Genomic DNA, 23,314 nt, shown 5'->3' on the forward strand with positions numbered 1-23,314 from the left:
CATGTATTTACATTGTTATTTCTCAAGAATCTTACAAGTGCTCAAGTTTCAAGAGTCTTAAAATAACTTCAGAGGGATTAGGGAGATACTAAGGGGCGAGTGAAGTTATTAGTTAGAATGAAAAATTAACTGAGTTTGGCTATGAGTAATTTAGACTTTAAAGGCTCACGTGTCTTAGAGAGCACTATAGGCAGAGTATAGAGGAAGTGACTATAATAAGTTAGCAGTCAATTGCCACAAATCTTATTGTGTTTAACAGATTATCAGCTAGGCACTGGAATAAATTACTTAGCTATCTTTTCCTATGTAATCCTACACCAGTGTTCAGGTTCAAAGTTTTTAAGTCCCACTCTACTAGTAGCTAAAAAAAAAAAAAAAAAAAGAAAGTTCTTTTCAGCGGGCCCAGTCAGTTGAAAGGGTAGTATTTAGTGATCCTTGGGAATTCTTGCTAGATAACCGTTTCTTTACAGGGTAAATCCAACTTCCACTTTAACCTTCGTTAGCCCCCTCCATCTCTCTCAGCTTCCACTTCCCCCCTCCACTAGATGCTGCAGAGTAGTGAATCCACAAAAAATGCCAACACTGTGTGCTGAGATAAACACTCACCCCTTCGTGTAATAGCTTGTCGTCCAGACACCCTGTGGTCAGTCTCTGCTGCCTTCGTGAACACGGCCCAGGTAGGAATAGCTCTGGCGCTGCCTTTCCGGGATGCAAGCGTAGTCAGCTCCCCTCACGCAACACCGGTGGGAGGGGAGAGCGTAGCGCCGCACCAGACCCTAGAGCCAAGTGAAGGACCCACCCCTAAACCAGGACCCCGCTCCAGGGCCGGGGCCGGCTCCCTCCCACGCAGCACCGGTGGGGGAGGGGGGAGAAGGCAAGGACCGGCTGCCCGTACAGCAGAGGAGGCCGCAAGTGGTAGCGGGTGAAGGTAAGGTGAGACAGCGTGTCCAAATTCGTCTGGCAAAGTCAATTGGCACGTAGGGAGGGGGGGAAGATTTTACTTTGAGCAGGGTAGAAAAAGTTCCACAGAGGGGGCTGGAAAAAATCCCAATCTTATGAGGAGAGGCAGGACAGATATAATGTAAGCCTGCTTCAAATGCGGGGAAGCAGTTAAATACTACCCGTTGCAGGAGTCCAGGTAAGTAGGGTTGCAAAAACCAGTGGGTTGACAGGCCACTGTAAAGGATTCCGGATCTGCTCTTCTTTGAATATCCTGAAGAGAGTAGCCCTCAGCTTAGGGCAAGGGCGAGGGATCCACTGCCAGCGTCTATAGGACTGGAGCTGTGTCTTGGACCACACCTGTGAAGCGCACCTGTGCAGGCACACCTGTGTGGCTCCACCTCTAGATCATGCAATTTTAAGCAACTTTCTAATTTACTCCTATTATCAATTTGTCTTCGTTCTCTTGGTATCTATATTTGAAAACGCAAGTATGTAAGCATAGGAGCCGGCCCATTTATTGTTCAACACCTGGGTAGCGCTTGCTGATTGATAACTACATTTACACACCAATCAGAAAGCGCTACCCAAAATGGGTGCTGAAGTTCTGAACCAAAAATAGCCCGGCTCCTAGGCTTACATTCTTGCTTTTTCAAATAAAGATGCTAAGAAAACTAGAAAAAATTAATAGGAGTAAATTAGAAAGTTGCTTAAAATTGCCTGCTCTATCTGAATCATGCAAGTTTAAAATTTGATTAGACTATCCCTTTAATTAGTGTGTCGTTTTTCAAGTATTGTGCATGGTGCCTGTGTGTGTTGGGGGGGGGGGGGAATATGAGACAATGGTGCAAAGGCCATGTCAGTCCTCAGTGCACCACCCCAAGTGCCATTAAAAATGACTTAGGGTGCCACACATTTTGCACATGTGCCATAGGCTACAAACTATAGAAATAAAAGCTTAGTAATTATCAATAGCTTCCAGTAAACACCATTAAAGTAACACACTGATAATATATTACTTTATAAAATTCTGCATCATGTGATAGCCATCAGCCAATGATAAAATGCATATACATATATACTGTGAACTCTTGCCAATGCTCAGTAGAAAGTGGTGCCTCAGAAAGTGTGCATATGAAATCATCGTGCACATTTTGATAATGGAAGTAAACTGGAAAGTTGCTTACAATTGCCAGCTCTATATGAATCATAAAAGTTTAATTTTGACTTTAGTGTTTGTTTAAATGTCCTCACCTGAGCACAGCAGATAAAAACTACTGATATTGTCAGTAAAAAGGCAGATGAAACAATTACATCTACTGAACGCTGGGGTCCTCTTCTCTGCAACAGAAAAAAAAAAATTACAGTTAGAAGTTATTTCAACATAAAAAGTCAGACTTGCACAATTATTTATGAATGGATACTGTATATATAATATACTATATACATATAAGGACACTGAATGCAAATCCTCTCTTCACACGTCAGCAATGACCAATCTGGCTTCCTCCAATCACGGCTTTTCCCCCAGGGTAGTCATTGCCTGAGGCCATGCTGTGATTGGAGGAAGCCGAATTAGTCATTGCTGACGTGTGAAGAGAGGATTTCCAGGAGGGGGAAGCTGCTCTGGCTGTGAAAAGAAAAAAAAAGGTAAGTTTTTAATCAAAACGGCTGATTTGTAAACTTTGATGAATTAAAGTGTCCCTGTTTTTAATAGTATTTTTAAAAAATGGGCTTTCATTCATAAAAGTTTAGCTTCACTTTAAACAATCTAAATAACGGTTTATATCATCACTAATCATATCACTTTATCTTGAGCAGTGTTTATCCGCTGATATGCCTTATTTAAATCAGTTACATGTGGTTACCATATGACAACTATTAAACTTCACTAGATGGCCCATAAGATGGTCAGGTTACTAACCACCCAAAGGCTATTTTCTTAGTTATAAAATAGGTTTCTAAAATATGTCATTTCATAAGTTGTATACCCACCTATTTTCAGTTTATGTAGTTACCTGTCTTCTGTATCATGACTTGCAATATTTGTTGTAATTAATGCAAAACCTCAATAAAAAACTTAAATTATGCTTACCAGATAATTTTCTTCTGACGGGGAGAGGCAAAGACACCCCACCCAAAGACTTAAATACCTCCCCCACTTCCCTCATCCCCCATTCATTCTGCTGAGGGAACAAGAAACAGTAGTAGAAATATCAGGGTGAAAAAGGTGCCAGAAGAACAAATAAAATATAAGGCCGCCCAATAGAAAAAAAACGGGCAGGGAGCTGTGGTCTCTCCCTGTCAGAAGAAAAGAAAATTATCTGGTAAGTTTTTCTTCTTAAACGGGGGGAGGCCACAGCTGCATTCATTACTTTTGGGAAAACAATACCCAAGCTATAAAGGACACTGAATGCAAAACTGGAGGGGAAAAAAAAAAAAAAAAAAAAAGAGGCGGACCCTAACCCAAGGGCACCACAGCCTGCAAAACCTTTCTCCTGAAGACTGCTTCACCAGAAGGAAAAAAAAAATCAAACTTGTAAAATCTGGAAAAAGTATGTAAGAAAGACCAGGTAGCCGCATTACAAATCTGATCTATAGAGGCCTCAGTCTTGAAGGGCCAAGAGGAAATCACTGCTCCCGTAGAATGAGCCGTAATCCACAGAGGAGGCTTATGTCCCACTGTCTCAATGCTAAACGGAGAACACTTCTCAGCCAAAAAATAAGGAAGTCGAAGAGGCCCTCTGCTCCCCACGCTTCCCGGAAAAGAGAACAAACAGAGACATAAGTTTGTCTAAATTCCTTTGCGGCCGGAAGATAGGACTTCAAGGCACAAACCACATCAAGAATTATGTTGAAAACGTTCCTTCGACGAAGGAGTAGGACATAAAGGAACCACAATCTCTTGATTGATGCTGCAAATTGGCACAAACTTAGGAAGAAAACCTAACTTGGTTCGTAGAACAGCCTTATCAGCATGAAAAGCCAGATAAGAAGGGACACATTGCAAGGCTACAATCACAGATACTCTGCGCGCAGAAGCAATAGCCCGTAGAAAAGGAACCTTCCAAGACAATAATTTAATGTCTACTTCATGCATAGGCTCTAACGGAGCCCGTGCAAAACTTAAAGAACAGGATTCAAACTCCAAGGAGGAGCAATAGATGTAAACACAGGTCTGATCCTAGCAGAGCCTTAACAAATGACAGCATATCGGGAAGCTCAGCGGACCTCTTGTGCAGTAACAGACAGGGCCAAAATCTGTCCCCTCAAGGGACTTGCAGAAAAGCCCTTCTCCAGTTCATCCTAGAGAACAGAATAAGTAGGTCCTCCATACCTTATGATAGATGCGACGAGCAACCAGCTACAAGCTTGAATAAGAGTAAAACAAAACACTCAGAAAACCCTCTCTTGGCTAGGACTAAGCATTCAATCTCCACACTGTCAGCCTCAGAGAATCTAGACATAGAGGAACAAAGAGACCTTGGTCAGCAGATCCCTGCGACAAGGTAACTTCCACGGAGGAGATAATGACATCCCCACAAACTATATCCTTCGCGTCCAAGACGGAGCAATCCGTTTCACTCACGCCTGCTTGATTTGAGCCACTACACTAGGAAGTAGTGGTAACGGCCGGAAAAGATAAATTAGATTGAACCTCCAAGGCAGCACTAATGCATCTGTTAGCTCCGCCTGAGGATCCCTGTACCTCAACCTATATCTGGGTAGCTTGGTATTGAGACTTCATGAGATCTACCTCTTGCAAATTTCGCAAACACTCAGGATGGAAAGACCATTCCCCCAGATGAAAGGATTGTCTGCAGAGGAAATCCGCTTCCCAGTTGTCCACACCCGTAAGAATGTGGATCGCTGACAGCGAACAAATGTGGGTCTCCGCCCACACCAGAATCCGAGATACTTCCCTCATAGTTAGGGAGCTTCTCGATCCCCCCCTGATGGTTGATGTAAACCACAGAGGATATATTGTCTGATTGGAATCTGATAAACTGGGACGAACCCAGCAGAGGCCAAGCCTTCAGAGCATTGTATATTGCCCGAAGATCCAAAATGCGATCGGGAAGGAGCTTTTCCTCCTGAGTCCATAGGCCCTGTGCCTTCCTGGCACCCCAAACAGCTCCCCATCCTGACAGACTCGCAACCGCAGTCCCAATCACCCAGGATGGTCTTGAGATGGACGTCCTTTGGGACAAATGATCAGGAAAAAAACACCAAGAGAGCGATTCTCTCAATCAGTTATCCAGAGAAATCTGTTGAGACAGATCCGAATAATCGCCATTCCACTGCTTCAGCATGCGCAGTTGCAACAGCCTGAGGTGAAACCTGGCAAAGGAAATGATGCCCATGCTGGACACCATGAGAACAATCACCTCCATATACCAAGCCACAGATTGCCCTAAGGAGGTCTGGAGGGCAAGACATGTTGAAGCTAGCTTGCAACGTCTCTGGTCTGTTAGAAATACTCATGTCTATGGAGTCTATTATAGTACCCGATAATTCTACCCTGGAACTTGAAACAGAGAACTCTCTCTAGATTTATCTTCCATCCATGGAATCGAAGAAGACAGAGGAGAGATTCTGAATGGTTCACTCTTCGAAAAATTTATTGGAGCCGTAGCTAGACCAAACGGAAGTGCAATAAGCTGGAAGTGCTGGTCCAGGAACGCAAACCTTAGGAACTGGAAGTGGTCCTTGAGGATTGGTACGTGAATGGAGCATCCTTCATATCTATTTTGGTCATGAACTGCCCTTCTCGAACGATGGGAAGGATTGACCTTATTGTCTCCATCTTGAACGAAGGGACATATAAAAACTTGTTTAAGCACTTTAGGTCCAGAATCGGATGGAAAGTTCCCTCCTCCTTTGGGACGAAAAGGTTTGAATAGTAACCCAAACCACTCATTGCGATAGGCACCAGGACAATAATAGGACGACAGATCCCGTATGCACCCCAGAAAGGCTTCCCTCCTCTCTGGTCAGGAAGACAGGAGAGAGAGGAGGAATCTGCCCTTGGGTGGCTGAGACTAAAAAACTCTTCTTGTAACCCTGAGCTATGACCTCCAGGATCCATGGATCCTGCACATCCCTGAACCAAGCGACTAAAAAGAGCAAGAGACTGCTCCCTACATGATCCAGAGAGGACAGGGGACCGCCCATTCATGCTGACAGACTTGCTCTGCTTGGATTTATTCCAGGACTGAGCCGGCGTCCAAGAGCTCTTGTTTTGCTTTGGCTTAGCGGAGGACTGCTGACATGGGCTTTATCAGAATGAAAATTGTCCCTTAGGGGGGGCGGAGCCAGCAGCTAAAGCAACAAGACGTACATCAGGGAAGCTCCTGAATTTATTGTATTTAATTTTCAATTTCTCCAATCTTCCCCCTAAAGAATAACATTTTGATATCAAGATATCAGTGGGAATCTAAGAGGCTCTTGTAGTACATCTGATCGCAGCGAACAAAGCGACTTTCTTTGTGTATTACTATTTGTGGAAAGTTAGCAGACCGCCATTTCTTCTGATCATGGAAGAGGATTTCTGCGCCACAGTACTGACCCTATTTGCTGGATTTGAGCGGCAGATCCTTGATAGATTCAATGGTCTACTGAACAGGATTGAAGCCGGACGCATAAAAGGGAGGCTTCTTCTGATCGATGGGGAGAGAGAGATAGATGATGGCACGAGGCCAGGAGCCGTACGACTGAATGCTGAGAACTCTCACATAGCCCCCGTTCTCCCTGAGGTGCAGCTGCTACGATCCGGTTATGTGGGAGGTCTTGGTGAGGCTTGTGGATCATTGGCCCTGCTGGGTGGCAACTTACAGGCTCCTGTGATCAACGCCTGTGTGTCCAAGGGGCTTTCTACCAGTGGCTGTGAAGTGGTGAGAATTATGGACATTTGCCCCTGGGGGGGATTACTGATTGCTGCCGCTGGATCGATTGCTGAGGGGCAGGAGGCCAACTTCCCTGGTTATGGCCTTGCTGTTATGAGTGGATTGTTGTTGGCCCCCTGTAACTACATCGCCCCAGAGATTTTCATGGTCTGGGGTATTGAGGAGTGCAGTATAAAGACATTGCTTACAGACGCTGCCATTCGCGTGAGGATCTTGCAATGTGATGATTCTTGGCTCTCTGAAGCCAACATAAAACCCGGAGTGGGTTGATAAATTTTACTGCTACAATGGATCCTGGACACTTGGACTCACGAAACCATTTGGCCTATTGTATATGCTCCTAACTTGCTATGGTCCCTGGACCCAGTAGATGACTGTATAAGCTATAGTAATGAAGATTAATATCTAATAATGTGTGGATTTTATGACTGAATCCCCTCTGTGTTTCTCTTATGTGTAGAACTATAGGGGATTTCTGTGTGTATTATATTCTGCCCTTTATTATGTTTTTTCTCATAGGAAACTATTTGTTTTATATGTATGAGCTATCTCTCTAACATTTGTGGTGAAGTCTGAATGCATTTTTACTGGTCAATGTGTGGTTTTGTGTTGTGAACTTTTTCTTTATGTTTGGCTCTGACAATTTATAAATGTACGACAGGGAGTGGTGTTTATAGCAATGCAATGCCAACTTGAGCCAGGCTCCACTACATATAGTTGTGAGTCTAATATAGCAGATTTTTTAGAGTATAGTTTTAGCCTGGGTTTAGCCGTTATCCTGTTCCTTTATGTTTTTTAGCGATAGGCAGAGCCTCAGAGAAGTTAAGAGCTGGGTTCATAAACATGTTGTTTAGGAAGTCATAACTCCAGCGCCATATTTTCTTATCAGGAGGTCCCAAGTCTTGAACTGTTCTAGTGCTTTATGTGGTATTTGATTAATTACCCCAATATGTGTGCGGACCCCCCAGGACTGTGGGGATTTTTGTGGGGTTGTGTCTCAACGGCCATAAACTTATAAGAAAACTAGCACGGGTTGACTCTCCTTGCCCCCCCACTAGCTACTCTAGTAAAACGCTATTTCTCAGTCTATGGCAGCACAAGAGAGACTTAGCTATTGCTAGTTATATTATGTTTCTTACCATTTCTAATATCTCACTTAGAGGTCATACAAGCATAAATCTATTGTGAATATATCCCTTAGATAGGCAATATGTGCTGTAGTCAGTCTATATTATCTTGAAATTTGTGCAATTGGATACATATGCCACAAATACCTTTTGAATGCTTATTTATTTTAAATCACTAGATATGTAATTTAGAGCTGCAATATGTATATTTTAAGCATTATATTGATAGATGCTGGGAGGTTCTGTTTTTCTGTATACATATATAGGTCTAGTGACAGATGACCCCATATAAGCCTGATATGCGATTCTAGCGAGAACATGTAATAGGCTTTAACAATCTATTGTAGCGACTGTCTGGACCTTTTAACTGAATATAGTACTAGCTATTCATACTATACTTCTGTAGTGGGGAGAGGATCATTTTATCCCATCAAGACTACTTTATATTATACCATATTCTCGTACAGCCATCTATTGAGAGGTGTGGTTCCTTGCATAAGTTGGGGCTCAAATTTGACCTGTCCAGAAGTCCTGTAGCCTTATGAATCTCTTCTTGCTAGGTAACAACAAAGGTATATTTGTAAAACTGTATGGGGCTAATATGTCAACCTTTAGGCGGCCTCCCATGTAGTATGCACTAACTATTTAATGCTCTAATTTACTTCTACCAGGAATGAGTTACCCCTTTTGTTCTTATTGAGCCCTTATATAATTCACTAGTATGTTATATCTGAAGAAGTTCACAGCATTACTGCTCTATCTCACTCTCTCAAATTTTATTAGAGATCAGCATTATAGATATTCCCAGTCCCCAAGCGGTAAAGATTATGTAAATTATTCCCTGCATTATCCCCTCATTCCACTTTTGGCAGAGTTACGTAGCCTCTGCCCTGTTCAATGAGTCTTAGTTGCTCTTTGGGCCCTAACATGGATAATTTAGCTGTGTTTACATGTATACTCTTTACTACATATAGTTTGTCAGTTGTTGTATTTTTCTTTTCTACTTAACCTTTAACCTAAAGATTGCTTAAAATGAGAATTTTTCCAGTTTTCTTTATGTGACTTAAATTGAAACTGTTGTTTTATGTGCCCTCCTTTAGCCATTGACGGCACAACAAATATTCTTGTCTAGAGTGATAGTTTTGCTAATATATATGTTACTGCAAATGTATACACGTTGTTCATATAAGCTTAGAACATATGATGAAGAATCTTTGAATTCTCGGAAGATGTCTTCAGATAGGCCCAGTCTCCCGATCCCATGAGTGGATCTCTATTATACTGAAGACGCCTGAGTGTTTAATCATTACAAAAAAGAGGCATTAATGAAGGGTGATACTTTGCCTCAATTAACGGCTTGCTCAATGATATATTACTGTATGAGACTATAGACCTACATTACTGTTATGGAGATGTTACCCTTCATTATTTGATTGTTATATCTGTTTGTTTGCCTTAATAAAAACATTTTTGGAAAAAAAATTTGTCCCTTAGACTAGTTCATATTCTCTTGCGGTAGGAGAGCACCCTTGCCCGCTGAGACCATGGAGATAATTGAGTTCAGGCCTGGACCACACAAAATCATTCCCTTAAAGGGGAGGGAAAGAAGTCTAGACTTAGAAGTCTTATCCGCAGACCATGACTTCAGCCAGAGCCAGATAGGCCTGAACAGAAAAAGCTGAAGCCATAGCATTCAGGCAAATAATCTGCTTATAAGTATTACAGATAAAAGAATTAGCAACCCTCAAGGCCTTCTTTCCTGAATAACGTTGAGTTGACCCTCCCCTTCGAGCAAATCCCATAATGAGTTACACCTGTAGGTAGCTGCTCCAGCAACCACGGCAACAGCTGCCGCCGGTTGAAACAAATATCCTGTATGTTGAAACATCTTTCTTAACAGATTTTCCATCTTTTATCCATGGGCTCTTTAAGCGAAGAGCTATCCTCAAGAGGGATAGTAGTACGTTTAGCAAGGGATGAAGATAGCACTATCCCTTTTAGGGACGGAACCTCACAACTCCATTGAGAGTCCAGGACCAGGAACATTTTGTTAAAGGGAAAAGAGGGGAAAAAGGAATCCAATCCTGTCCCATTCATTCTCAATAATGTTCGCCATCTAACAGAAGCAAGGAAGGATAAGGTACCACCCTGTCCTTAAACTCTATCCAATTTAGGAATCAAAGGTTCATCAGGCAATTTGGCCTCTGGAACCTCTGAATTCGCCAAAAACTACCTTTAGAAGAAAGCGCAAATTGCTAAAACTAAAGTCTGGTTCCTCCGCCGCCGGAGGTTTAGAGGCAGCAAACTCCGACCCAGAATGTTCATACTCTGAAGTCTCAGAAAGAAATTCATCCTCGGATAACCATATCAGTTAAATCCAATAAATTATCGGATGTACACTGGCAAGGAGTGCAATATGTAACCTTTCGCTTGTTCTTAGCAGGGTGAGGTAAAGCATTAAAGGCCGCAGACGCCTCTGTCTGAACAGCGCAGTAACGTCTGGTGGAAAAAAGGCCCCCTCCAGATGAAGGATCAGCAATGCTATGGGAAACTGCACGTGTAGAGAGATAAGAATGTAGGGTACGCAGCTCACTGGACGACAACTCCTCAGAAGTGGACGGCTCAGTAGTATCAAACCTGTTTGACATTATCACGGCATATGGAACATAATTGAGGGGGCGGAACTAAGGCCTCCTCACAATATAAAAAGGAATTACTCTATAGGAATAGAGGGAATGCCCTCTAAGTAACAGAATCCTCCATCGCTAGTGCAATAACCGGAGAATTATAGAAATAAAACATCTTACTTTTTTCAAAAGAACTGCACCTTTATATCCAAATAACTGAGGCACTCACCACCTCCCATGACCCAGATAGTACAGAGATTTAGGACTCCTCTCTGAAAGACACCCGGTCAGGAAAGAATCACATGGTGCACAAGGCAGTACCGTCCCTGCTATGAGAAAAAGCACGCCAAGCATGTAAGCTGCATGGCTCTCAAATTGAAACCTGTATATTCCATAACAGCCTATTAACCCATAACATCTCACACATAAAAGCAGCATAAAATCAAATAAACATATAAGATTATTCCCCACTGTTCAATAATCCCCCTCAGGAGATATTAACCCTTGATTCTACACAGATAAAGGGAGTCACACTGTGACCCTGTCTTCTTGCGTTATCATACATGTATAAAAAAAGAAACAATCTTACCAGAATCTATGCCGTAGAACAGTAACACGGCCCTTCAAGTGTGACAGATAGCAGCATCTCTTCTGACATGGACTTGAGTGAAGAAAGCAGGCAGCGAAACTTATCAACGCTTATTGCTTATGGAGCTCTTAATATGAGTCGGGATGGTTTCGCAGAAAGACTCTCCCTGCATCTCCGGACTCTAACTTTCACCCATGCTCTCACTGAGAGGCTGACAGGACTACTTAAAACTCCAGTCCCATCTCTAAGAGTACTACCCTCCATAAGAGACTAGTCCGAAATCTTCTGACACTTTTCTGGGGGAGGTATTTAAGCCTTTGGCAGGGGTGTCGTCGCCTCCTCCTGGTGTCCAGGCTCTGTATTTCCCAAAAGTAATGAATGCAGCTGTGGCCGCCCACCCGTTTAAAAAGAAAAAGAATATTTAAAAAAAAAAAATAATAATAAAAAAATTTATATATATATATATATATATATATATATATATATATATACACAAAACACGGAAGGGAACTGCACTCTCATACAGGACCGGGTACACATCCCATGACCCTGCAACATGCTCAGCCCTGGGTGCCACTGGCACTCACAGGAAGCTGTGCTGTCCCCAGAGCCACAAGCAGTTAACCCCAGACAGGTCTGGGTACAGCACAGCTTCCTGTGAGTGCCAGTGGCACCCAGGGCTGAGCATGTTGCAGGGTCATGGGATGTGTACCCGGTCCGGTATGAGAGTGCAGTTCCCTTCCGTGTTTTGTATATGTCTAGGGTGGTTACATATTCCTGTGCACCCTTCCCTTGTTTTCAGTTTGTTTGGATTTGAAAGCTTGCATTGTGTGGCTGTTTTAGGATCTCAGGTATTGGAGAGGACCTTGACGTGGTACCTGAGCTTGTCCCATTTGGCCAGATGCGGTGACTAACCTTTCCATTTTTGCTTTTAAATCTTAGCTGAGAGCTTGTAAGTGAGTGCTGGGTTTTCTCTGTGTGATATATATTAGATATATATATATATATATATATATATATATATATAAAAAGTAATCTATACTAACCTTCAAATACGATCGAAGAGACAGCCACATTTTAATATTCTGAACCTTCTTTAGGCGGAAATGTGGTACTTCCGATTTTCTGGCCCTTCTAGCAGATGTCAAATGTCCAAATAATTTGGCAAATAATAATCTCTACAAAGGAAAAATAATAATGTCACAATCATTTGTAATTTTCTCTAGACATTCAAAAAACACGGAAGTGGACGGCACTCTCAAACAGGATTGGTACATATGCTATGCCACTGGCAGAACTCAAAGCTCTGGGCACAACACAACTCACAACTCTGGGCACAACACAACTCACAAGATGGCCAGCACATATATACATACGCACAAGTTATACTAAATAATAAAAAACAATAATGCCCAGCTTCTGAAGGTGGTACGTTTGGTGCCGTTACCCCTGAACTTAAACAATCCCATATTGCTTTCAAGTAATTTGGACAAGAAAGGCATAGCAAAAGTTAATGTATAAAGCAATACTAATGCTAATTCTAATTCCAATACTAATACTAATTCCAATACTAATTCACTTTCTACTAATTCTTCAAAAACATAATTTATGTAAGAACTTACCTGATAAATTAATTTCTTTCATATTGGCAAGAGTCCATGAGCTAGTGACGTATGGGATATACATTCCTACCAGGAGGGGCAAAGTTTCCCAAACCTCAAAATGCCTATAAATACACCTCCCACCACACCCACAACTAAGTTTAAAGGGACATTCAACACTGCCCACAACATTAATCTATGATTCAAAAATAAATAAAAAGATCAAGCTCCAAGGTGCCCCCTTTCTCTTACTTACCGCCTTCACTGTTGAATCGTCATTGTTATCTTCCAAATTGGTGTCCTAACATGTCTTCCTAACTCCCCCCACCGTGACGTCTTCGCCTTCTTTCTCAAACTAGCAGCCAATGAGAGCCCATTCCCCGGGCTGAAATCCAAGCGCGTTCACGGCCGTTAGCGCATGCGCAATATACTAGGAACACTAAAAGCGGAACCAAAATAATCCAAGTTGTTTCCGTTCCGCTTATATTACGTAATGGAGTACTATAAGTAAGATAATCGGAACAGAAACAACTTGGGTTATTATGGTTTCGCTTTTAATGTTCCTATTGTATCGCGCATGCGCTAATGCCCGTGAACGCGCTGGGATTGAAGTAGGAGAAATGGGATATAACTGCCGGCTAGTTTGAAGAAGACGAGCTATACGTCACAGTGGGGGGAGTTAAGCAGCCATATTTGGAGACAAATTTTGAAGTTATCGATGAGGATTGAACAGTGAAGGCAGTAAGTAAGAGAAAGGGGGAACGTTGAAGCTTGCTCTTTATACTTAGTTTAGAAACATAGATTATTGTTGTGGGCAGTGTTGAATGTCCCTTTAACGTATAGCCAAGAAGTGAGGTGATAAAAATAAGGAATAAAAATGCATACAAAATAAGGAACTGGAAATATAGTTGTGCTTTTATACAAAAATCATAACCACCAAAAAAAGGGTGGGCCTCATGGACTCTTGCCAATATGAAAGAAATTAATTTATCAGGTAAGTTCTTACATAAATTATGTTTTCTTTCATGTAATTGGCAAGAGCCAATGAGCTAGTAACGTATGGGATAGAAATACCCAAGATGTGTAAGTCCACAGAAGAGTCACTAGAGAGGGAGGGATAAAATTAAAACGGCTATTTCCGCTGAGAAAATTAAATCCAAACAAAAAAAATAAGTCTCTTAAAAATTTCAAGAAAAAAAACTTAAAAACATAAGCAGAAGAATCAAACAGACAGCTGCCTGAAGAACTTTTCTACCAAAGACTGCTTCTGAAGAAGCAAATACATCAAAATGGTAAAATTTTGTAAACGTATGCAAAGAAGACCAAGTTGATGCTTTGCAAATCTGATCAACTGAAGCTTCATTTTTGAAAGCCCAAGAAGTTGCAACTGATCTAGTAAAAAGAGCTGTAATTCTCTGAGGCAGAGACTGACCCGCCTCCAAATAAGCCTTGTGAATCAAAAGCTTTAACCAGAAAAAACAACAAATAGACTAGAAGTCTTTCTGAAATCCTTAGTAGCTTCGATATAGTATGTCAAAGCTCTTACAACATCTAAAGAATGTAAAGTGGCCAAGGTTGGCAACTGGACATCCGGACAAGATCCACATACCAAAACCTGTGAGGCCATGCTGGTGCTATCAGAAATACAAGCGATTGTTCCATTATGATCTTGGAGATCACCCTTGGAAGAAGAACTAGAGGCGGAAAAATATAAGCAGGTTGGTAAAACCAAGGAACTGCTAACGCATCCACCAACTCCGCCTGAGGATCCCTGGACACTGGAAAGCTTTTTGTTTAGATGAGAAGCCTCAGATCTATTTCGGGAAGACCCCACATCTGTACAATATGACAAAATACATCTGGATAGAGAGACCACTCCCCTGGATGTAAAGACTGACGGCTGAGATAATCCGCTTTCCAATTGTTTTCGCAGAAATTAGACAGGAGTTGGATTCCGCCCAAGAAAGTATCCAAGATACTTCTTTCATTGCTAAAGGACTGCGAGTCCCACCCTGATTATTGATATATGACACAGTTGTGATATTGTCTGTCTGAAAACGAATGAATGATTCTCTCTTTAATAGAGGCCAAGCCTGAAGAGCCCTGAAAATAGTAACTTAGCCTCTTGAGGATTCCAAACTCCATGTGCTGTCAGAGACCCTTAGACAGCTCCCCAACCTGTGAGACTTGCATCTGTTGATTTGTGGGAGATTCTGCTAAATGAAAAGATTGAGCCAGTACCAAGATATCGTCCAAATAAGGAAACACAGCAATACCCTGCTCTCTGATTACAGATAGAAGGGCACCGAGAATTTTCAAAAAGATCCTTGGAGTTGTCGCTAGGCCAAATGGAAGAGCAACAAATTGGTAATGCTTGTCTAGAAAAGAGAATCTCAGAAACCGATAGTGGTCTGGATAAATCGGAATGTGAAGATATGCATCCTGTAAGTCTACTGAGGACGTGTAATGACCTTGCTGAACAAAAGGTAGAATAGTCCTTATAGTCACCATCTTGAAAGTTGGGACAAAATTATTCAAAAACTTCAGATCCAGAACTGGTCTGAATGAATTTTCCTTCTTCGGGACAATGAATAGATTTGAATAAAAACCTAGATCCTGTTCCAGAAGTTGAACTGGTACAACTATCCCTGAAAGCTCCAGATCTGAAACACACTTCAGAAAGGCCTGGGCTTTCACAGGATTTGTTGGGACATGAGAGAGGTCTTATTCTGAAACCTATTCGATACCCCTGAGAGACAATATTCTGAATCCAATGATTCTGAACGGAACCTGCCCAAACGTCTTGAAATAATTTCAATCTGCCCCCCACCAGTAGAACTGGATTGAGGGCTGCACCTTCATGCAGTCTTGGGGGCTGGCTTTGGTTTCTTAAAAGGCTTGGATTTATTCCAACTCGAAGATGGCTTCCATTTGGAGCCAGAGTCCTTAGGGGAAGGAGTGGTTTTCTGTTCTCTATTCTGACGAAAGGAATGAAACCGATTAGAAGCTTTAGATTTACCCTTAGACTTTTTATCTTGAAGCAAAAAAACTCCCTTCACCCCAGTATTAGTGGAAATAATAGAATCCAACTGGGAACCAAACAAATTATTACCCTGGAATGATTGAGACAGTAACCTAGATTTATATACCATGTCAGAATTCCATGATTTGAGCCATAAAGCTCTTCAAGCTAAAATAGCCAAAGACATAGATTTAATCTTGATGATATCAAAAATAGCATCAAAGATAAAATGATTAGCATGCTGAAGCAAAAGAACAATGCTATGCAAATCAGATTTTTTTCCCGTTGTGCTAAGCTATCCAACCAAAAAGTTGATGCAGCCGCAATATCAGCCATAGAAATGGCAGGTCTGAGAATATAGCCAGAATGAAAATAAGCTTTCCTTAGATAAGATTCAATTTTCCTACCTAAAGGATCCTTAAAAGAGGTACTATCTTCCATAGAAATAGTAGTACGCTTAGCAAGAGTAGAAATAGCCCCATCAACCTTAGGGACTTTTTCCCAAAACTCTAACTTAGCCACTTGCAAAGGATACAACATTTTAAACCTTGAAGAAGGAACAAAAGAAGTACCAGGCTTAGACCATTCCTTAGCAATCACATCAGAAATAACATCAGGAACAGGGAACACCTCAGGAGTAATCACAGGTGGTTTATAGACAGAATTTAAACGTTTACTGGACTTATTATCAAGAGGACCAGACTCCTCAATATCCAAAGTTATCAACACTTCTTTTAACAAAGAACGAATATGCTCAATCTTAAAAAGATAAGTTGATTTATCAGTGTCAATGTCTGAAGAAGGATCTTCTGAATCAGAGATCCTCATCAGAGGTGGATATATCAGTATGTTGTCAGTCATTACAAATTTCATCAGTATTATGAGAAGTTTTAAAAGACGTTTTACGTTTATTTGAAGGTGTAATAGCAGCCATAGCCTTCTGTATCGCATCAGCAATATCATTTTTCATATCAACAGGGATATCATGTACATTAGATGTTGAGGGAACAACAGATACTGTACTAGCACTAATAGAAACTTATTCTGCATGCAAAAAGCTTATCATGACAACTGTTACATACTACAGCTGGAGATATAATCTCCACTAGTTTACAACAGATACACTTAGCTTTGATAGAACTGTGTTCAGGCAGCATGGTTCCTACAACAGCTTCTGAGACAGGTTTAGATTGAGACATCTTGTAAAATGTAAAAGAAAAAATAACATTTAAACAAAAATATCTTATTTCCACATATAGCAGTTTCAGGAATGGGAAACAATGCAAATGCTAAATTGGCAAAAAAGCAAATAGCATAGCCCTCTGAACAGAAAGAAGGCAAGGAGCATATAGGAAGTGGAGTAAAATAAAACATTTTTTTTTGGTGCCAAGTATGACGCACGACGCAAAAGGAAGTATATAACATTTTTTGGTGCAAACAAACATCCGGAAATGAAGCAACTCGCAACATAATCAAACACAAATTCGCGCCAAACAACCTGGCATCAACTAAGACGCAGGAAATGATGATGATAGATGCACATTCACGCCAAGAATGACGCAATAAATAACAGCATTTTGCGCCCTCGTGAGCCTAATTTGCTTGCAAGTTTTAAAAGAAAAACAAGTCAAATTGTAAAAAAAGACTATAACCCAGGTAAGACAAAAACTTTCTAAAACATGATTCCCATATTGAAACTGCCAGATTGCAAGGGAAATACACATAGACCTGACTCATGGCAAAAATAAGTAAATACATATATTTAGAACTTTATACAAATACATAAAGCGCCAACCATAGCTTAGAGTGTCTTAAATAATGATACATACTTACCGAAAAGACACCCATCCACATATAGCAGATAGCCAAACCAGTACTGAAAACTATCAGCAGAGGTAATAGTATAAGAGTATATAGTCGATCTGAAAAGGGAGGTAGGAGATGAATCCCTACGACCGATCACAGAGAACCCTTGAAAAGATTTTCAGTGAGAAAAACCATTAAAAAAATCAATAGGCAATACTCTCTTCACATCCCTCTGACAAACACTGTACTCTGAGAGGAATTGGGCTTCAGAATGCTTAGAAACGCTTATCATAGAAAAAATTATAAAAATCAAGAACAAACTTACTTCACCACCTCCATAGGAGGCAAAGTTTGTAAAACTGAATTGTGGGTGTGGTGGGAGATGTATTTATAGGCATTTTGAGGTTTTTGCCCCTCCTGGTATCCCATACGTCAGTAGCTCATGGACTCTTGCCAATTGCATGAAAGAAAGCAGCCTAAGAGCCAGTTGGCCTATGTATACATTAATAAAATCCATTTCCAATTACTAAAATAAAAATAAAAATTAAAGGGTGGCAAATCTCAAACATCACTTTTTTCTACATCTCCATGTGCTAGACCCAATGCTGTTAAACTCCTGAAAATTCCTTTGAGACAGGCAACATAACATCTCTGTTGTAAAGGGGTTAAATGTTTACATGAATATTAATACATTAAGTGCATTTAAAACCTACAATATGTATTATGGATTGTAGAACACATACCTGTTTGTAGGTCCTCTCCGCTACGCAGAGCAAGAAAAAGAAAATCCAGATAAGGGACACACGGACAACAAAACTAATTAGCACCATTGAAATGACCATGATTTCTGTGCTGGATCCAAAAGCAATGCTAGAAAGCTCTGCAGCAGAGAGGTTTGCTAGTTGCTCCAAGTCCCTTGACTCAGATAACCTGAAGGCAAATGGTGTTAAACCCAAGACCAGAGAAACGATATTTCCAAATAATTGGTAGCCAATTCCTGGGGTGTAACAATTCACCTAAAAAGTGGAAAGTGGGTAAAAATGAACATATCAAATTCAAGTTCAAAGGGACAGTCTAGTCAAAATGAAACTTTCATATTTCAGATAGGGCATGCAATTTTAAACAACTTTCTAATTTACTTTATTCGTCAAATTTGTTTTGTTCTGTATTCTTTGTTGACTAAGTAGGCTCATATGCTAATTTCTAAGACATGATAGCTGCCAGTTTTTCACAGCTAGGCAGTGCTAGTTCATGTGTGGCATATAGATAACATTGTGCTCACTCCCGTGGAGTTAATTAGGAGTCAGCACTGATTGGCTAAAATGCAAGTTTGTCAAAAGAACTGAAATAAGGGAAGTCTGCAGAGGCTTAGCTACAAGGTAATCACAGAGGTAAAAAGTTTATTAATATAACCGTGTTAGTTATGCAAATCTGGGGAATGGGTAATAAAGGGATTATCTATCATTTTAAACAAACATTCTGGAGTAGACTGTCCCTTTAAGAGTTTCTTAATAGGACATACTTAATTTTTTTATCTGTTCTGTATAAATGGGAATGTTTCAAAATGTAAGATTTTTTTTTTTTAACAGATGTTCCTGTGTTGAATTGTTTTTTTCATGTGGTAGTCATTCACCTTATGAGATTTTTCATTGTGTAAATATTTTTAACATATTTAACTACTTCTCGTATGTATGTATAGCACTCACTGGTCTTCAGTCAACTGTTGAAAATTATTTCAACAATATGATGTTTCATGACAAATATAATCCCTTCTTCAGACAAATAGTGAACAAAAAAAAAAAAAGGATAAACCCTCCCCCATCAGGCATCCAATCACAGTAGGTTGTGTGCAAACTCAAAAAAACATCATGTGCAGCAGAAGGAAAACAACTTACATGTGTATAGGTGCATGGAGATCAATATTAGATCAAATGCATGTGAAAATAAAAAACATTTGTCCACCCTTATTCTGCATCATGAGCCCTTTTCAAAAACCGAACAAACTGATACACAATATGGTTTCTATGTGTTAGGCTTTGGAATAGCACCCTGACAGTTGGGAGACATTTGGTGAGAGAGCAACTACAAAACACATACTATATTTTATCTATATCTCTCAATCACAGAAGTATAACTAGTAATAAGCCTCCTTAAAAGTAAACGCTAGGATTTACTAGCACTTAAAATAAAAGGAACCTTCAGTGAGGACTTTTCTTTTTTACTGTGGCCTCCTTGTTAAACTAAGTGACTCTGGCCGCCCACGCCAAAGCTCTCTTTTTTCAATGAGGTGACGTTTCCACCTCTTAGCCAATAGCTGTGGTAGCCGTACGGCAAAAAACATAATTTATGCTTACCTGATAAATTTATTTCTCTTGTAGTGTATCCAGTCCACAGATCATCCATTACTTGTGGGATATTCTCCTTCCCAACAGGAAGTTGCAAGAGGATTACCCACAGCAGAGCTGCTATATAGCTCCTCCCCTCACTGCCATATCCAGTCATTCGACCGAAACAAGCCGAGAAAGGAGAAACCATAGGGTGCAGCGGTGACTGTAGTTTAATTAAAATTTAGACCTGCCTGAAAATGACAGGGCGGGCCGTGGACTGGATACACTACAAGAGAAATAAATTTATCAGGTAAGCATAAATTATGTTTTCTCTTGTTAAGTGTATCCAGTCCACGGATCATCCATTACTTGTGGGATACCAATACCAAAGCTAAAGTACACGGATGATGGGAGGGACAAGGCAGGAACTTAAACAGAAGGAACCACTGCCTGTAGAACCTTTCTCCCAAAAACAGCCTCCGAAGAAGCAAAAGTATCAAATTTGGAAAATTTGGAAAAAGTATGAAGGGAAGACCAAGTTGCAGCCTTGCAAATCTGTTCAACAGAGGCCTCATTTTTAAAGGCCCAGGTGGAAGCCACAGCTCTAGTAGAATGAGCTGTAATCCTTTCAGGAGGCTGCTGTCCAGCAGTCTCATAGGCTAAACGGATTATACTCCGAAGCCAAAAAGAAAGAGAGGTTGCCGAGGCCTTCTGACCTCTCCTCTGTCCAGAGTAAACAACAAACAGGTTAGATGTTTGGTGAAAATCTTTAGTAGCCTGTAAGTAAAACTTCAAGGCACGGACTACGTCTAGATTATGCAAAAGACGTTCCTTCTTTGAAGAAGGATTAGGACATAATGATGGAACAACAATCTCTTGATTGATACTCTTGTTAGAAACCACCTTAGGTAAAAACCCAGGATTTGTACGCAGAACAACTTTATCTGAATGAAAGATCAGATAAGGAGAATCACAAAGTAAGGCAGATAACTCCGAGACTCTTCGAGCCGAGGAAATAGCCATCAGAAAAAGAACTTTCCATGAAAGAAGTTCGATATCAATAGAATGAAGGGTTTCAAACGGAACCCCTTGAAGAACCAAGTTTAAGCTCCATGGAGGAGCAACAGGTTTAAACACAGGCTTAATTCTAACTAAAGCCTGACAAAATGCCTGAACGTCTGGAACTTCTGCCAGACGCTTGTGTAAAAGAATAGACAGAGCAGAAATCTGTCCCTTTAAAGAACTAGCTGATAATCCTTTGTCCAAACCCTCTTGGAGGAAGGACAATATCCTAGGAATCCTAACCCTACTCCATGAGTAATTCTTGGATTCACACCAATGAAGATATTTACGCCATATCTTGTGGTAAATTTTCCTGGTGACAGGCTTTCGTGCCTGTATTAAGGTATCAATTACTGACTCTGAGAAGCCACGCTTTGATAGGATCAAGCGTTCAATCTCCATGCAGTCAGTCTCAGAGAAAGTAGATTCGGATGATTGAAAGGACCTTGTATTAGAAGGTCTTGTCTCAGAGGCAGAGTCCATGGTGGAAAGGATGACATGTCCACTAGGTCTGCATACCAGGTCCTGCGTGGCCACGCAGGCGCTATCAATATCACCGATGCTCTTTCCTGTTTGATTTTGGCAATCAGACGAGGGAGCAGAGGAAACGGTGGAAACACATAAGCCAGGTTGAAGAACCAAGGCGCTGCTAGAGCATCTATCAGTGCCGCTTCTGGGTCCCTGGACCTGGATCCGTAACAAGGAAGCTTGGCGTTCTGGCGAGACGCCATGAGATCCAATTCTGGTTTGCCCCAACGGAGAACCAATTGAGCAAACACCTCCGGATGGAGTTCCCATTCCCCCGGATGAAAAGTCTGACGACTTAGAAAATCCGCTTCCCAGTTCTCTACACCTGGGATATGGATCGCTGACAGGTGGCAAGAGTGAGTCTCTGCCCAGCGAATTATCTTGGAGACTTCTGACATCGCTAGGGAACTCCTGGTTCCCCCTTGATGGTTGATGTAAGCCACAGTTGTGATGTTGTCCGACTGAAATCTGATGAACCTCAGTGTTGCTAGCTGAGGCCAAGCCAGAAGAGCATTGAATATTGCTCTTAACTCCAGAATATTTATTGGGAGGAGTTTCTCCTCCTGAGTCCATGAACCCTGAGCCTTCAGGGAGTTCCAGACTGCACCCCAACCTAGAAGGCTGGCATCTGTTGTTACAATTGTCCAATCTGGTCTGCGAAAGGTCATACCCTTGGACAGATGGGCCCGAGATAACCTCTGGTTTCCTGATCCGGATTTAGTAGAGGGGACAAATCTGTGTAATCCCCATTCCACTGACTGAGCATGCATAATTGCAGCGGTCTGAGATGCAGGCGCGCGAATGCACTATGTCCATTGCCGCTACCATTAAGCCGATTACTTCCATGCACTGAGCCACTGTGGGGCGCGGAATGGAGTGAAGAACACGGCAAGCATTTAGAAGTTTTGATAACCTGGACTCCGTCAGGTAAATTTTCATTTCTACAGAATCTATTAGAGTCCCTAGGAAGGAAACCCTCGTGAGAGGAGATAGAGAACTCTTTTCTTCGTTCACTTTCCACCCATGCGACCTCAGGAATGCCAGAACTATCTCTGTATGAGATGGATCTTAGTTACTTCTGCTAAGATCATAGAAAATGCAGGCAGATTCTTCTTCTAAATACTGCCTGAGATAAATAGTACACTCCGGTACCATTTAAAAATAACAAACTTTTGATTGAAGTTAAAAAACTAACTATAATACACCACTCTCCTCTTACTACGTCCATCTTTGTTGAGAGTTGCAAGAGAATGACTGGATATGGCAGTGAGGGGAGGAGCTATATAGCAGCTCTGCTGTGGGTGATCCTCTTGCAACTTCCTGTTGGGAAGGAGAATATCCCACAAGTAATGGATGATCCGTGGACTGGATACACTTAACAAGAGAAATATTAATATAGTGTTATGTACAGCATACACACTTTATTCACAGAATGGGCTAAAGTTTTTTTTTAACTAGATATCTATAATGTCTAAGACTAATAATGCCAAAAGCAAAAAAAAGTAGGCCAAGAAACAAATCTTTATAAACACAGAGATAACAACACAAACATAAAAAAGTAAATTTATGCTTACCTGATAAATGTATTTCTTTTACGATATGACAAGTCCACGGATTTCATCCTTACTTATGGGATATCGCCTCCTGGTCAGCAGGAGGAGGCAAAGAGCACCACAGCAGAGCCGAAGTTAGGAAGAGAAAGGAAAAGCCCAGGTGCAGAGGTGACTGAAGTTTAACAAAATTAAATACCTGTCTTAGAAAATGACAGGGTGGGCCGTGG

General features: G+C 41.2%; 1 protein-coding gene across 3 annotated transcripts in view; it reads right to left on the bottom strand.

The window, feature by feature from the left end:
* PHTF2 (putative homeodomain transcription factor 2) overlaps positions 1–23,314 on the bottom strand; it is a 522,887-nt gene that overhangs the window by 49,945 nt on the left and 449,628 nt on the right. For all 3 annotated transcript variants that reach the window (XM_053716525.1, XM_053716526.1, XM_053716524.1), the window contains 3 exons: positions 18,361–18,633; positions 12,235–12,366; positions 2,194–2,280 (listed from right to left, as the gene is read on the bottom strand). In XM_053716525.1, the coding sequence (XP_053572500.1) occupies positions 2,194–2,280; positions 12,235–12,366; positions 18,361–18,633 (492 nt within the window). The remainder of the gene's footprint in view (positions 1–2,193; positions 2,281–12,234; positions 12,367–18,360; positions 18,634–23,314) is intronic.

The sequence above is a fragment of the Bombina bombina genome, chromosome 6, assembly GCF_027579735.1.
Source record: "Bombina bombina isolate aBomBom1 chromosome 6, aBomBom1.pri, whole genome shotgun sequence".
NCBI classification, from domain to species: Eukaryota; Metazoa; Chordata; class Amphibia; order Anura; family Bombinatoridae; genus Bombina; species Bombina bombina.